Below are 14,963 nucleotides of genomic sequence, written 5' to 3' on the forward strand. Positions count from 1 at the left end.
TAGACATCTACATACCAATATTCAGTTATAGTCATAGTGCCACCTACTGGCAGCAGGAAGTGAAATGTTTTACACTGTGATGCCCTCCTACCAACATATTAAAATATGCCAGCAATTGGTAAATATACTACCAACATACTAAAAACATGTTACAACATGCTAGCAACACTTAGCTAAGTGCTAAAGCACGCAATTAATGCCACGAAACAGGAAGTTTTTATAATGCAAACATACAATGTTCAATCTGTACCAAACTTCACATATTTGATACGAATCTGGGCCTGAGCCTATCTACATACCAATGTTCAGTTATAGTCATAGCACCACCTGCTGGCAGCAGGAAATTACATGTTTTACATCATGATACACTCCTAACAACATACAATTGTTAAAAAGTGCTAAAAAAAAAAAAAAAAAAAAAGAATGGCATTCCCCTGGCAGAGCAGCCCCACCATGCACCCAGGTGTGAGGGCCCATTCATCACTGCATGCAGCTTTAATTGTAATTGTATCTTCTCTTCTGTTACTAAAATATCTTCTTTGGCTGTCAACCTGATTTTGAATATGATATAGATGTCTTCCCCTTTCTTCCTCGTCCCAAACTTCTTTCCATATTCTTTTTATCCACCTATTTCCTGGGGGCGCTGCTGTAAAAACGATTATGTGTATAACTTCCGGTGGAAGTAGTAGCACAGTATTAACTGGCTTGCTCTGAGGGCAGTAGGTGTTGATTATGTTGTGATTCATGTGTGTTTACACTAAAAGCCAAGCTTTATGGTGTGACATGTTCAGGCTTTGACTTAGCTCTATGTCAGATTTTAAGTACACAAAATCATTTCCCACATCCTTCAGTAACACACAACCGCCTTTATTACTGTGAAGGTACTGGGAAGCCTCTAAGCTCTTCAGATTGCTCATTGCTTTACCGTCACAAGCAACTGAATCAACAGTTTTTGATTTTGAAGTCGTTCTCACATTGCTTTGTTAGGGAAGGGATGGGTATGCTGATGTCCTTTATAAGCTCTGTCAGCGTGTGATTCCACATCTTCCAACGAATGAATGACTAGCTACTCCACAGTGAAAGGTTTGTTTACGTCCTGACGGAAGTTTTCCCCATAATTCACGCAAAGCATAATGAGGCATAGGAAGAAAGTGGATAACGGCGTGAAACTGGTTTGCTTCTAACCAATAGACCGCATGATTCTGTGTTCTTGGTGCCTAGTAAGTGGAAATTTGCAAGTTATAATGACGTCATTTTTTTCACCTTGGGAAAAAAAATGTCAGACCTCATGAAGAAAATTTTATAAAAACTACGTTAAAAAAAAAGCATTAGTGATGAAAAGTCCGATTAAATTTCCTAATTTATGTTTAGACAGGTACACTCCATGGAATGTAACTAACTACTCTACTTATTCACAGTACTGTATAAATTAAAGTGAAAAAGAATAAGAATCATTTTAGGGGGGAAAAGAAAAAAATGCCCAATACACAGCTTTCATAAGTGTGCACACCCTTTTATAATTGGGAACGTGGCAGTGTTCAAAATCGGCCAATCACATTCAAACTCACGATAAAGACCAATTAGTATACATCTGCCATCAAGTAAAGTGACTGATTATCCCCAAATAAACTGTTCCTAAAGGATTTTCCTGACATCATCTTGATAACATCCAACTAGGAAAGTCATGGGCCTCAAAGAGCTTACAAAGCAAGCACGGGCTCTCATTGTTGAAAAATATCAATCAGGAGAGGGTTACAAAAAAATTCCAAATCATTGAATATACAATACCATGAAACACTGTAAAGACAAGGATCAACAAGTGGAGAAAATATGGCACAACATTACTAAGAACAGGACGTCTCTCAAAAATTGGTGAGAAGATAAGGAGAAAACTGGTCAGGGAGGCTGCCAAGAGGCCTACAGCAACAATAAAAGAATTGCAGTAATTTCTGGCAAGTACTATTTGAATAATGAATAGCTCCAAATACAAGTCAAATAAAAGTCTTCTGCTAACTCACTTAGGATGAAGAGGAATGTCAGCATGACAATGACCTGAAGCAAAGCTCCAAATCAACAAAGGAATGGCTTTATCAAAACAAGATCAAGGTTTTGGAATGGCCCAGACAGAGTCCAGACTTAAATTCCATCAAAAAATCTGTGTGGTGACCTGAAGAGGACTGTGCACAGGAGATGCCCAGCCAATTTGAGAGTTAGAATGCTTTTGCAAGGATGAATGGCAAATTATTGCCAAGTCAACATGTTCCAAACTGATTGACTCTTACAGCAAAAAGATTGAATATGGTGATAAAATCTAAACGTGCTTCAACAGAGTATTAGTTCAGGGCTGTGCACACTTATGCAACCAGGTTGTTGTGTATATATATATATATATATATATATATATATATATATATATATATATATATATATATATTTCCCCCTAAAATGATTCTTATTGTTTTTCACTTTAATTTAAAGGCTAAAATTTAGCAATAAAGGCAGAAAACGTTAAGCAGAAAAGGTTCTGACATGGTTTATCTTGGTTTAATTTATTTAATTTAATCACAAAAACCTGCTATTTTAACATGGGTGTGTAGACTTTTTATATCCACTGTATATCAAATTTAAAATGTAAAACATATGTTAAACCAGGATACTGGAAATTGAATTGTTCTTTTTTATGAATATTGTGATGGTGTCAGAAAAATAATTAAAATGACCTCAGCACGATCAGTCCTTAAGTTCGAATGCTGCCAGTTCTCTATGAAATGTAATAAATATTTTGAAGTGAAATAGTCTAAATATGCCTACATCCTTAAGGAAATTAATTCTATATTAAGCTCACCAAATATTTGAGAGAAACAGAGGGGGAAAATACATAGAAGAATTAGATGGATTAGTTGTTGGAGGAAAAGCATGGTGAAACAAAAAAAAATCTCGATATCAATGTTTTTTTTAAGTGGCTGGTCATGCAGTATCCAACTTTTGTAAAACTAAATTTTATGAAATTGTACATTTCTTCTTATAATCCCTGCTATTCAAAGGCTTTTTTTTTTTTAAATAATAAAGTGCACCCCTTTGTTCACAAAATTAGCAAAGTGAGATCTGATTTTTGTGATGGTGCCATTACATGAACTAAATAAAAAACCTCTTAACAAAAACCCTGGGCCTGGGTCTTCCCTATGAATTCTATTCTATTATATACAGTGCCCTCCACTAATATTGGCACCATTGGTAAGTATGAGCAAAGAAGGCTGTTGAAAATGGTCTTTATTGTTTAACTTTTTTATCTTTTGTTAAAATAAAAAAAAAATCACAAAAATACTCTGCTCTCATGGATATCAAACGATTTCAAACACAACACAGGTTTATCCAAATAAAATATCTTTGTCCGGACGTGTGTCTATATCGTCTCAACACACTGTGAAGAGGACGGTTCGAGTGGATAAAACATCTCCAAGGATCACAGCTGGAGAACTGCAGAAGTTCGTTGTGTCTTGGGGTCAGAAAGTCTCCAAAACTACAATCTGAAGTCACCTACATCAGCGTGAGTTGTTTGGAAGGGTTTCAGGAAAAAAGCCTCTACTCTCATCCAAAAACAAACTCGAGCATCTTCAGTCTGCCAGACACTACTGGAACTTCAAATGGGATCGGGTTCTATGGTCAGATGAAACCAAAATAGAGCTTTTTGGTAATAAACACCAGAGGTGGTTTTGGAGCACACAGAGAGGTAGCCATATGGAAAAGTTCCTCATGCCCACGGTTAAAGATGGTCGTGGATCTTTAATGTTTTGGGTCTGTTTTTCTGCCAGAGGACCTGGACATTTTGTTAGGATACATGGCATCATGGACTCCATCAAATATCAACAGATATTAAATGAAAACCTGACTGCCTCTGCCAGAAAGATTAAAATGGGCCGTGGTTAATGATACAGACATACATCAAAAATGACCACAAAATCAAGGTCCTGCCATGACCATCCCAGTCCCTTGACCTGAACCCCACAGAAAACCTATGGGGTGAACTGAAGAGGAGAGTCCACCAGTGTGGCCCTCCAAAGGATCTGGAGAGATTCTGTATGGAGGAACGGTCTCAGATCCCTCGCAATGTATTCTCCAACCTCATCAGGCATTATAGGAGAAGACTCAGAGCTGTTATCTTGGCAAAGGGAGTTAGCACAAAGTAAAGACTAAAAGGGTGCCAATAATTGTTACACACCTATATTTAACAAATATATATATTTTTTGATAAACCTGTTTTTTGTTTGCAATTGTTTGATATCCATGAAAGCAGAGTATTTTGTGAATTTTCTGAACAAAAGAAACACCTGATCAGAGGAGAACGACCAGACTGGTCTGAGCTGACAGGAAGGCTCACCCAAACTGGACATCTGAACACTGGAAAAAGACCAGGTGATTTGTTTTCTAATCTTCAACTGTCCATATTGGGTCGAGCTGTGCCCATGACAGCCTCAGATTCCTGTAGTGGAAAACCGATGTGGTCTTCTGCTGTTGTAGCCCATCCACCTCAAGGTTCACTGTTTTGTGTATGCTGAGATGCTTTTCTGCTCACCATGGTTGTAAAGAGTAATTATTAGTTACCATACCTTTCCTGACAGCTCGAACCAATTTGGCCATTTTACTCTGACCTCTCTTATCAACAAGTCAATTCTACCCACAGAACTGTCGCTCACTCAATGTTTTTGGTTTTTCACACCATTCTATGTAAACTCTAGGGCCTGTTTGTCAGAATCCCAGGAAATCAGCAGTTCTGAAATACTCTAACCAGCCCTTCTGGTATCAACATCCATAGCACGAGCAAAGTCACAGAGATCACACTTTTTCTTCATTCTGGCCTGCATCTGCATGATGTTTTGCATTGCACTGCTGCGGCGTGAACATGGAGATGTACTGATGTTCCTAATAAAGTGGATGGTGAGTGTATATGGCTATAAAATATTGTAAACATTTCAATAATAAATCATTTGAATAGTTGCATTAGGTACAAAGTGGTTCCATAAAATTGTTTTACCTTTAACGCAAAGAATTTGAGAACCCCTGTTCTAGAAATGAAAATGTAAAGGGTAACTACAATACAAGCACACTATTATTATATATTTTTGAGATTATATTTCAGTTTATAGCCATACAAAGAGGTGCAACATTGCTAAGAAAATACTAGCAAGCAGAGAGAAAACAAAAAACAAAACCCTAGCATATGGTAGCGGATGGGACTTCTCAGTGCTAACAGAATAAGTGAGAAAATATGTACTGGCTGAACTGATATTTAACTGTTAGTCCTGTTAGGATTTATAAGCAACCAAATGAGTGTATAAGCTTACTTTAAACAACTGTTACAAAATTAGTGCATGTGATAAGTGTGTCCTGTTTTCAGTACATTATGCTGCACATAATAAGAAACTGTTCACATCTGCAGTGAAAGATATCTACTGTTGGTTAACTGACTTTATTATTATTATTATTATTATTATTATTATTATTATTAATTTATTTATTTATTTTTAGATGTGAGCATTAGTATACAGACTTTGAGGGGGAAAATTCTTTACATTTATATTATTGATAGCATGGGGGTACAGTGGGTAGCACTGCCACCTTGCAGCTCCAGGGTCCCCCGTTCAATCCCGACCTCAGAGTGTCACATGTTCTCAGCATGGGTTTCCTCTAGGCTCTCAGAATATGTGTGCCCTGAGATGGGGCTGGCATCCCATCCAGGGTGTATTTACCCTCCTCACTTCCAGTGTTCCTGAAATCTGAACGCTCTAGATCCATCACAACCCTCAGGGGGATAAAGCAGTTAATGATGATTAATGAATGGATAATGAAAGGAAAACATCAAATAAATCAAACAATTTGTTTGCCCAAATAGGGAAAAAATACTTGTGTTCCTATTTTGCACAAAGCACAACCCAACCTGTGCTTTCATTACTGAATGACCTGTAATGTTAATAAATAAATAAATAAATAAATAAATAAATAAATAAGCACAATCCACTTTATGCCAGTGCCACACCGAGTTTGCATCATGCTGGTTTCCTGCGACTACAGGCAGCTTCCAAAGTCATGTGATTACAGGCAGTCCTAATGGCATATCATTTTAGAAGGAAGGTGGGGTTAACTAGCTATCAAATAACTGACATTAAAAAAAAAACATGGAGGCAAAATTTGGCATGATTGCTACATTTTTTTTTTTTTTTTTTTGACCAAAGAGACTACAATCCCATTAACTTGTTTAGTTTTGGGTCACAAGCCCAAAACTCAATCCCTGAATTCACAAGTCACAAGTTCCTTCCCTCTCTTTTCATTTATGTGACTGTTGAAAACACATTAAATATGATTAGATTAGCAAATCATGTCAAATCCGCTGCACAACCACATGGGAATGATGTGCAATACGAGTGAAACTTTTATAGACCCTCAGTATGCGATGGTTTATTAAAAAAAATAACATTGGAAGTTGTTTTCATTTGGCATCGGCTAGTATATTTAGGTTTGGATTTGAAGTGATGTTGGGTTGCTTTTGACAGAATTGGCAACCCTATGACTAACAAATTACAAGTGTTCACTGAACACACATTCAAAACATAGAAATAACAGGTGTGAACAGTTACCATTCTCAGTGGACAACTTCTGAGATGGATGTAAATACCAGGTCTGAACAGGGATATTCTTTCACAAAATAGCATGACAGCCTCTCACAGAGAACATACCTACTGTTTCACTATGCTGTTATTTTAGACAGTTTGTCAGTGCAGGACTATACTTGGCCTGCAAACTATAAACTCCTCCTTGGAATTTTAAGGTATCTTTGACAAATACCTCTGAAGCTTTTCTGTCTCCTGCCTTTAAGCTGATATTGCTCATAAGTTCATCTAAAACCAGTTTGACATTCAAAAACTTATTAGCTATAATTAGGCAGACATAACTCCGATCAGCAGATAATAACATTGTCTATACAATGCTTGCCTGGATGTCCACATTTTATATACAGTATTATAACTGAGAAGATAAATTACTATCTCGCAATCTACTATATCAAATATTGAACATTCGATTATAAGGAGCCAGACAATTTCTCATGAAGCACACACATACGGTGTACAACACAAAGGATTCATTCTGTTTTTCTGGAGACTAATCAGATACAAACAGAATTGTGGTCAATATGATCATCTTTTGATTCAGCAGGTAATTGAAGCCACATCTATGACAATTGAAATCTAGACCTAGAATTCCTAGTGTTTAATAAAAAAAACAAAACAATAAAACAGTCTTTTTTCCCCACTGTCCCATCAAAGGTCCATCAGCATCCGTGCTTTGAGATGTTTGATTTTGAGGGAATAGTATTCCTCCTGCAACTGTAACACACGTTCTTGACGGCGAAGAACAGATATCTCTAGTGTCTTTTTTTCTGCAGAGGGCGACAGCGGGGATAGGGGACTGGCCGGAGCATTATCTTCACTATTATTATTATTTGTGTGATTTAGGGGCAACTCAATGTTTATAAAAGGTGTATCTGTAGTTGGAACATATTTCACTTCCATTTGTTCATCCTCTTCTTGACAGCTTGTACTGTCTTCTTCAAGCCTAGAGAAAGAAAACATGGAATAATATGGTAAATGGCGCACTTATATAGCGCTTTTATCCAAAGCTCTTTACACTGAGTCTCATTCATCCATTCACACACACACTCACACACACACACCAATGGTAGCAGAGCTGCCACGCAAGGCGCTAACTTGCCATCGGGAGCAACTTGGGGTTCAGTGTCTTGCCCAAGGACGCTTCGGCATGTGGAGTCATGTGGGCCGGGAATCGAACCTCCAACCCTACGATTAGTGGACAACCCGCTCTACCACCTGAACCACAGCCGCCCATGGAAATTGTGTTATACCCCTATAGTCCTACTTGATGACTTGAATGAGGCATTTTTTTTTATCCTTGCAGAAAACACAACACATATAATAATTCACATAATTTCAAAGTAAACAAGAGAACTATACAGCAGTCAGCTGTCAACTGTGTGAGTTAAAGAAGCAATCAGTGGGGTGGGTTTACTGAGAGATGATATTATTGACATTTTAGTTTGTTTTCCCCAAATGTCTCATTCAAACATTTTTGGAGTTATTTTTAATACAGAGTTCTTAAAACAATTATATTATTTTTTAAAAATACATACATAAGCATATAATGGGTGCACCCACACTGGAGACCCTACTGTTAATATTAAAACTGAATACAAATAAATATTTCTGGTTGGTCTCAGTCACTTGAGGTTTCATTGTATTGGCCAATTAAACTGACAATTAGTATTTTGAGTTTCATAAGTTAAATATAATCAGAATAAATAAGTTCTAAAGATAAAACACCCCTCAAAATCTTTCATTTATGCACACCTTCACTATCAAGTTTCAGGTAAAAACTTCTGACTACTTACAACATGACTGCACTATAAACTATTAAAATACTTTCACCCAGCTAGCTAGAAAAACAGAAATCTTAGCTATTAACTTGTCATAGAAAATTTTCACAATTTATATTGACAGGGTGCATAGTCCCCTGAAGATACTTACCACATTACATATTTCAGCTCTTGGAGAAGAGTCTGGAAAAAAGTGTCACCACTCAGCTCCATGGCCTAGGTGCACGAAAACGTTTTCGGGAATTACGTAAATTCTGCTTTTGGGACGTGTTTTTTGTTTTCCATTATTGTTGGGTGCTTCGTTGGGTTACGATTTAAAAAGGAAACCAACTTTCATTTCATCCTTTCATTTTTGACTGAGCTAAAGACGTTATAATCATACTAGCTTTACAATGTTCTTAATGTGCACATTTGAACATTGTACTACAGTAGACTGATATTTTCAGAGTGAGATGTTAAGTGTGAGTGAAGTGTGGCATAAATGTGCTGCAGTGCCTTTGATGAATCATGAAATTATATGCAGTCTATACATGTATAAATCTACACCATGTCATAACATTTTTAATAAAACCAAAATTACTTTGTTACATTATATATAATATATACATTGTTTTTTTGTTTTTTTTTTTCCATATTAGTGCAATTAATATTAGTCTAAGAAAATAAATATTGTTAACCAAGATGAGCAGCATTTCCTTTCCTCCTTGGGTCTAAAACTCACTGTGTCATTATAGCCCCAGTCACTATTTTGTTGAAAGGCCTTAACTAATTGATTTGAGTTAGATAATTTATATTGCGATACATTTGGTTTTAATGGTTTGCCACTTTGAAAAATGCTGTAAGCTTTTAATATACCAAAATTAAAATGAGACTGATACTTTTGTGTGTGTACAGATTGTTGCTATGGCTGTGTTTAAATGAGCAATGCAGTCAGTTATAGCGCTATGTACAATCATGGGAAAAAGAAAATACACCCTCCTTCAATTCTACGTTTTTAGTTATCGGGGTCTAAATAGCAATTGTATGATCCTCACCAACTTCTGTAAACAAACAAATAACCTCAGGTGACATAAATAAATACAGTGGGGGAAATAAGTATTGAACATTTTTTTCAGTAAATATATTTCCAATGAGATTATTCACGTGAAATTTTCACCAGACTTTGGTATTAACTCAAGAAATTCACACATATAAAGACATCCAAATATTAAAGTCCATAAATGAAGTTGCGTGTAATAAAGGTGAATGACATGGGGAAAAATGTATTGAACACGCTAACTGAAATGTATTTAATAGTGGAGAAGCCTTTGTTTGTAATGACGCTTCAAGGCACTTCCTGTATGAAGAAATTAATGTTCCGCAGTATTCAGGTGTGATTTTGTTCCATTCTTCTAAACATATTGTCTTTAAATCTTGTTCAGTTGGATTCGAGTCAGGTGATTGACTGGGCCATTCTAACACCTTCATTTGTTTTCTCTGAAACCAGTTGAGAGTTTCCTTTGCTGTATGTTTTGGATCGTTGTCCTGCTGGAAGTCCACCCACGTCTCATCATCATCATCTTGGTGGATGGCAGCAGATTCTTCTCAAGAATCTCCCGGTAAAGGGCTCCATTCATCGTTCCTTCAATTATATGAAGTTGCCAGTACCATGCGATGAAAAACAGCCCCACACCATGATGCTTCACCTCCACACTTCACTGTTGGTATTAAAGATGATGTGCAGTGCCATTTCTTCTCCAAACATGGTGTGTAGTATGACAGCCAAAAAGTTCAATTTTGCTCTAGTCTGACCAGACTACACTCTCCCAGTATCTCATAGACTTTAAATGAGTTGTAGCAAACTTTAAACGAGCTTTGACATGCCTTTTCTTTAGTAATGGAGTCTTGCGTGAGCAAGTAATGTGATGGTGAGCATGAGCGTGAGCAGTGGAGTGCATTGCCTCTTGGTTTGAATTGCATTGCACACTGCCTTTAAAACTTATGAAACACTTATCATTGTTTTCCAGTATACCATAGAAACATGAAAAAATTATCTACAAATACTGAAGCAGCAAACTTTGCAAAACATTTGTCACTGCCAATACTTTTGGCCATGACTGTACAGTGAGAAGGATTGTTCACAAATGGAGAGCCTTCAAGACAGTTTCCAATCTTCCCAGGAGTGGCCATCCCAACAAATCAGTCCAAGGTCAGATGGTTTAATGCTCAGAGACATTCAAAAAACCTAGAACTACATCATCTGACCTACATTAAATGTTTATGTTCAGGACAACACAACCACCAAAAGATGGAACAAGTATGGCTTTCATGGGAGGGTAGTCAGGGAAAAGCCCCTTCTCTCCAAAAAGAATATGGCAGCACAACTTAGGCTTGCGAAATTGCATCTGAACAAACCACAAAAGTTCTGGAACAAGATCCTTTGTACTGATGAGGCCCAGGCATAGATGTTGTTTCATCAAGCATATCATCACAAACACCTCATGCCAACTGTCAAGCATGGTGGTGGAGGGGTGATGATTTGGGCTTGTTTTGTAGCCATGGCATCTGGGAAATTTGCAGTCACTGAGACAATGATGAACTCCACATAATACCAGAATATTCTTTAAACAAATTTGAGGCCATCTGTCCAGCAGCTTAAGCTAGAACAAAACTGGGTCACGCAACAGGACAACGATCTCAAGGACACCAGCAAATCAACAACTGAATGGCTAAAGAAGAAAAAAAATGTGCTGGAGTGACCAATTCAAAGTCCAGACCTTAACCCCATTGAGATGCTGTGATGTGATCTTAAGAGAGCTGTACAAAAATGAATGCCCTCAAACATCAATGAAATGAAGAATGTAATAAGAATGGGCCAAAATATATGCAAAATAATGTGAGAGACTGATAAAAATTTACTTCAAGTTATTGTTGCTAAAGGTGGTTTGACATGTTACTGAATTATAGGGAGTACTCATTTTCCCCCACCTGGTTTCTGAATGCTGGTTTACTTTTTGGGGAAAAAATGACTACATACTGAAATCTATTCTGTTTTTTTTTGTCACCTGAGGTTATTTGTTTGCTTACAGAAGTTGGTGAGGACCACAAAATTGTTATTCATAGAACTGAAGGAGGGTGTACTTTCTTTTTCCCATGACTATAGCGTAGTTATAGTGAGCGATGAAGGCTGGGTTGCTAACCAAGAGAGCTAACATAAATACCTGGGGCTTCGTTTAAAATCGTACATTTTTGAACCAAAACAAAGAAAGGGAACAAAAAGCAAGAGCTTAAGTGTTTCCTAGGAGAGTTACCTGTCTCTAAACTCTGTGTTCTTTCTCTGTAGTCTGAGGATTTCCAGCACTAGTTTGGTCACTGGATTGATATGTTCTGCAACAAAAAAATATATATCCACACATTCACATCAAAAGGAGACATTTACTTATTGTAGTCATGAACGTTTAGAAATTCATTAAGCAGATTTAAATTGGAACCACTGCTACAAAGCAACTCATCAAACACTGTAATGATCTGAGGGTGGCGCTGCTTTCATGTTGTGCTGAGTGTGCTAATGCTCCAAATCATTAGCAGTGAAAGACTTTTTATTGGCCAGCCTGACAGGTACTTGGGTATATTTGTAAGTGTGCCTCAGCTTTCAAACTGGGTGAATGCTCACTAGATTAGTGGGTGGAATTCATTCTCTTTAGCACAACATTATAAGCTATAGAAGCCAGCAATACAAGCAAGTTACTTCCAAAACCTAGAAGTGAAGCTGAATCCTAATTAGCTTCCCTTCACTATTTGCTCACTACATAGGGTATAACACTGTACATCCTACGTAAGGCCTACATTACCACTGTAAAACACTATTTAAATAAGCAATAGAAAATGTGCTTATGAAAACTAGAAAACTACTTATGTTGTGTTTTAACCTTATTTGATGAAGTATGAAGTTTGTACTTAATGTTTAATGAAACAATAGTAAACACACTCGTGTTTTGATTGTATGCTGGAACATTTGCAGGCGTGATTCTGTCCCCTAACTTTTTTTCACGTTATTCATGCCATGTATTAAGCCCGTGACTGACGGTCACAAATCTCTGAGGGGAAAAAGCACACTTTCCTTTTTTTGATGGAGATCATTTTTCAAGGTATGAATTATTTTGGGTGACAAAATTACAGTACAAAATTAAGCTGCATGGGACCAAACCAGAACAAATGCACTGCATGAAGTTGGTGGTTTTATGAAAAGATGTTTTGCGCGAGAGAATGAACTAAATTAGCAGACTGTGTTTGACAAGAAGGTATAACGATGTAAAATCTGATTACGTTCCAGTGAAAAAGTAATTACTTGGGGATGCGTTTGGCACCAAGCATACATGAATGCACTGACTACTACTACCTGTGGAATTATGTGAAGAGGACTGTGCACAGAAGATCCCCTCACAATTTGATAGATCTGGAGCATTTTTGCAAGGTACAGTAGAATAAAATTGACCAATCTGCGAGCAGCACAACCTGATGTTAATTTTTTTTTTTTTTTAAACAAAGAAATGATCCCAGGTCTGTTGGTGACCACAGTGCAATTTCAGTCCATGGGGAGAAAGCTGAGCAGGTAACAACATATAATGATTTAGGGATTCATTTTGATTTTCAGTTGAAATGGGCTCATCAAGTGGAGTATGCTTCAAGACCAGTTAGTCAGCGTTTGCATTACTTGAGAAGGCATAGGGTCCGTGGAGTAGATAAAGGTACTATGTTATTGTTTTGTAGGTCAGCCATTTAATCCATTATTCATAATGGTATCACAATATGGTTTGGTAATTTGTCCATCAAACTCAGATCATATGGTGTATGTCTTGGTGTAGGGTGTCACGGTTTCCCCTTTAAGCAGCGGGCTGGAGAGCATGTGGGCGCGCGTGCACGAGCAAGGTGCGCGAGCACCTGCTTTTCGTTTGTTGACAATCGTGACATTGTGTACATTAGACACGTGCTTTTTGTTATGTTTCTGTTATGTCTCCTCCCTGTTCTGTCATTGGCTGTTATTTCACGTGTGTCTAGATTGGTGTCAGCCGTCAGCAATTGACGCTGATCATGTGTGTATATATACCGCGCGCCTCTCAGCAGACGGCACGGAATATTATAGTAGATTAGATTAGATTAATAAAACTGTCAAACTGCAATTGCATCCGTCCTATCTTCGTTACGTCTCGAGACGTGACATAGGGTATATGTGCAATATTTAAGTATATCGTATTTGGGTAAAATCAGGTGAAGGGCATTTGTGCAATAATTGATGTATGGAAATTGTATATGTTATGTGTATGTTTGGTTATTTAATAGTGAGCATGTTTTGTTGTTTATACAGATTTGGGTGTAATTGTATGTCAATTGCAGTTTGATTGTATATGCATTGTAACATCAACTATATTCTCTCAAGTGCCCAAGATAAATTTCTCCTAACGGAGACAATAAAGGCTAATCTAATCTAATCTAATCAAGATGTTGGTAGACCAAAAAAAAGACTGAGTGCTGTATTACAAACATAATTTGCTCTAATAATGTATTAGTTAAGGGGTGTACACACTTATTGTCTCTATCATTGAACATTTGATTGATCTTCAACAAAACAGACCTCAAGTAAAAACTATAATGCCTTCAGAAATGACTCTGATGCCCATATTCATAAGATGATCACAAGCTTAAAAGTTCCTGGTTACACAATCAGAGTGTTTACATGGACAACAATAATCCACTATTAACCCAATTAAGATGATACTGTGATTAAGAAACTACCATGTAAACAGCAATTTTTAATTACCTTAGTCCGGTTAAAGTCATACACAAATCAAATTAAGATAGGTGGAGTATTCCTGTTTTAGTCGCATTATCGACGTGTATCACAGACATGTAAATACCTTAATCACACTATTAACGTCGTGTGAGAGTTTTCACCGCATTTTGCGACAGGACACGATCACACACAGCAGTTTTACGTTTTACGGCGAACAAGAGAGCACGACTGCATCCCAAACCGCGTACTTACCTACTATAGGCCTGTAGTGGGGAAAAATACATGTATCTTGGCTACTATATAGACGGTAAGTACGCGGATTGAGACGCAGCCCACGGCTTCAAGCAGTTGTCTATTAGCACGTACAGCCCGACAAATAATTAACTGCACTTAAAGCATTCGTAAAAAAAAAAAAAAAAAAACACCCAAAACTGTATACGGTTCCATAACGAAGACGAACTGTATGTTGATACGTGAAATTCTGGAGGGACGTCGGACGGCGTGGCGCGGTGACGTAATGACGCGGGCTGTTAATCTAATTATGTTCTAAAACATGAGTCGCTTTTAGAATACTCCTGTCATGTTCCCGTTTTACATGTAAACACCTTAATCACATTATTATCTTACTCAGAGTAAGGTCAATAATTAGATTACTGCTGTCCATGTAAACGTAGTCAGTTTCACTTTTTGATTATAAAGTATACAGTAACAAAAGGGAAATTATTTATAATCACACTATCCGGTGTCACC

At 37.3% G+C, this 14,963-nt stretch overlaps 2 protein-coding genes across 2 annotated transcripts in view; both read right to left on the reverse strand.

Moving 5' to 3' along the window:
• The window catches only part of rbl1 (retinoblastoma-like 1 (p107)), a 58,810-nt gene extending 57,119 nt beyond the window's left edge, over positions 1–1,691 (reverse strand). The window contains exon 1 of the mRNA XM_053637924.1: positions 1–1,691. This exon is cut by the window's left edge and continues 255 nt beyond it. The gene's annotated coding sequence lies outside the window, so the exon portion shown is untranslated.
• Positions 1,692–5,595: 3,904 nt separating this feature from the next.
• The window catches only part of si:dkey-6e2.2 (uncharacterized), a 30,650-nt gene continuing 21,282 nt past the window's right edge, over positions 5,596–14,963 (reverse strand). Inside the window, exons 3-4 of the mRNA XM_053637490.1 lie at positions 11,734–11,809; positions 5,596–7,608 (exon numbers count right to left, since the gene is read on the reverse strand). Of these exons, the coding sequence (XP_053493465.1) occupies positions 7,314–7,608; positions 11,734–11,809 (371 nt within the window). The 3' untranslated portion in view covers positions 5,596–7,313. The remainder of the gene's footprint in view (positions 7,609–11,733; positions 11,810–14,963) is intronic.

This window comes from Ictalurus furcatus, chromosome 12, assembly GCF_023375685.1.
Source record: "Ictalurus furcatus strain D&B chromosome 12, Billie_1.0, whole genome shotgun sequence".
NCBI lineage: Eukaryota > Metazoa > Chordata > Actinopteri > Siluriformes > Ictaluridae > Ictalurus > Ictalurus furcatus.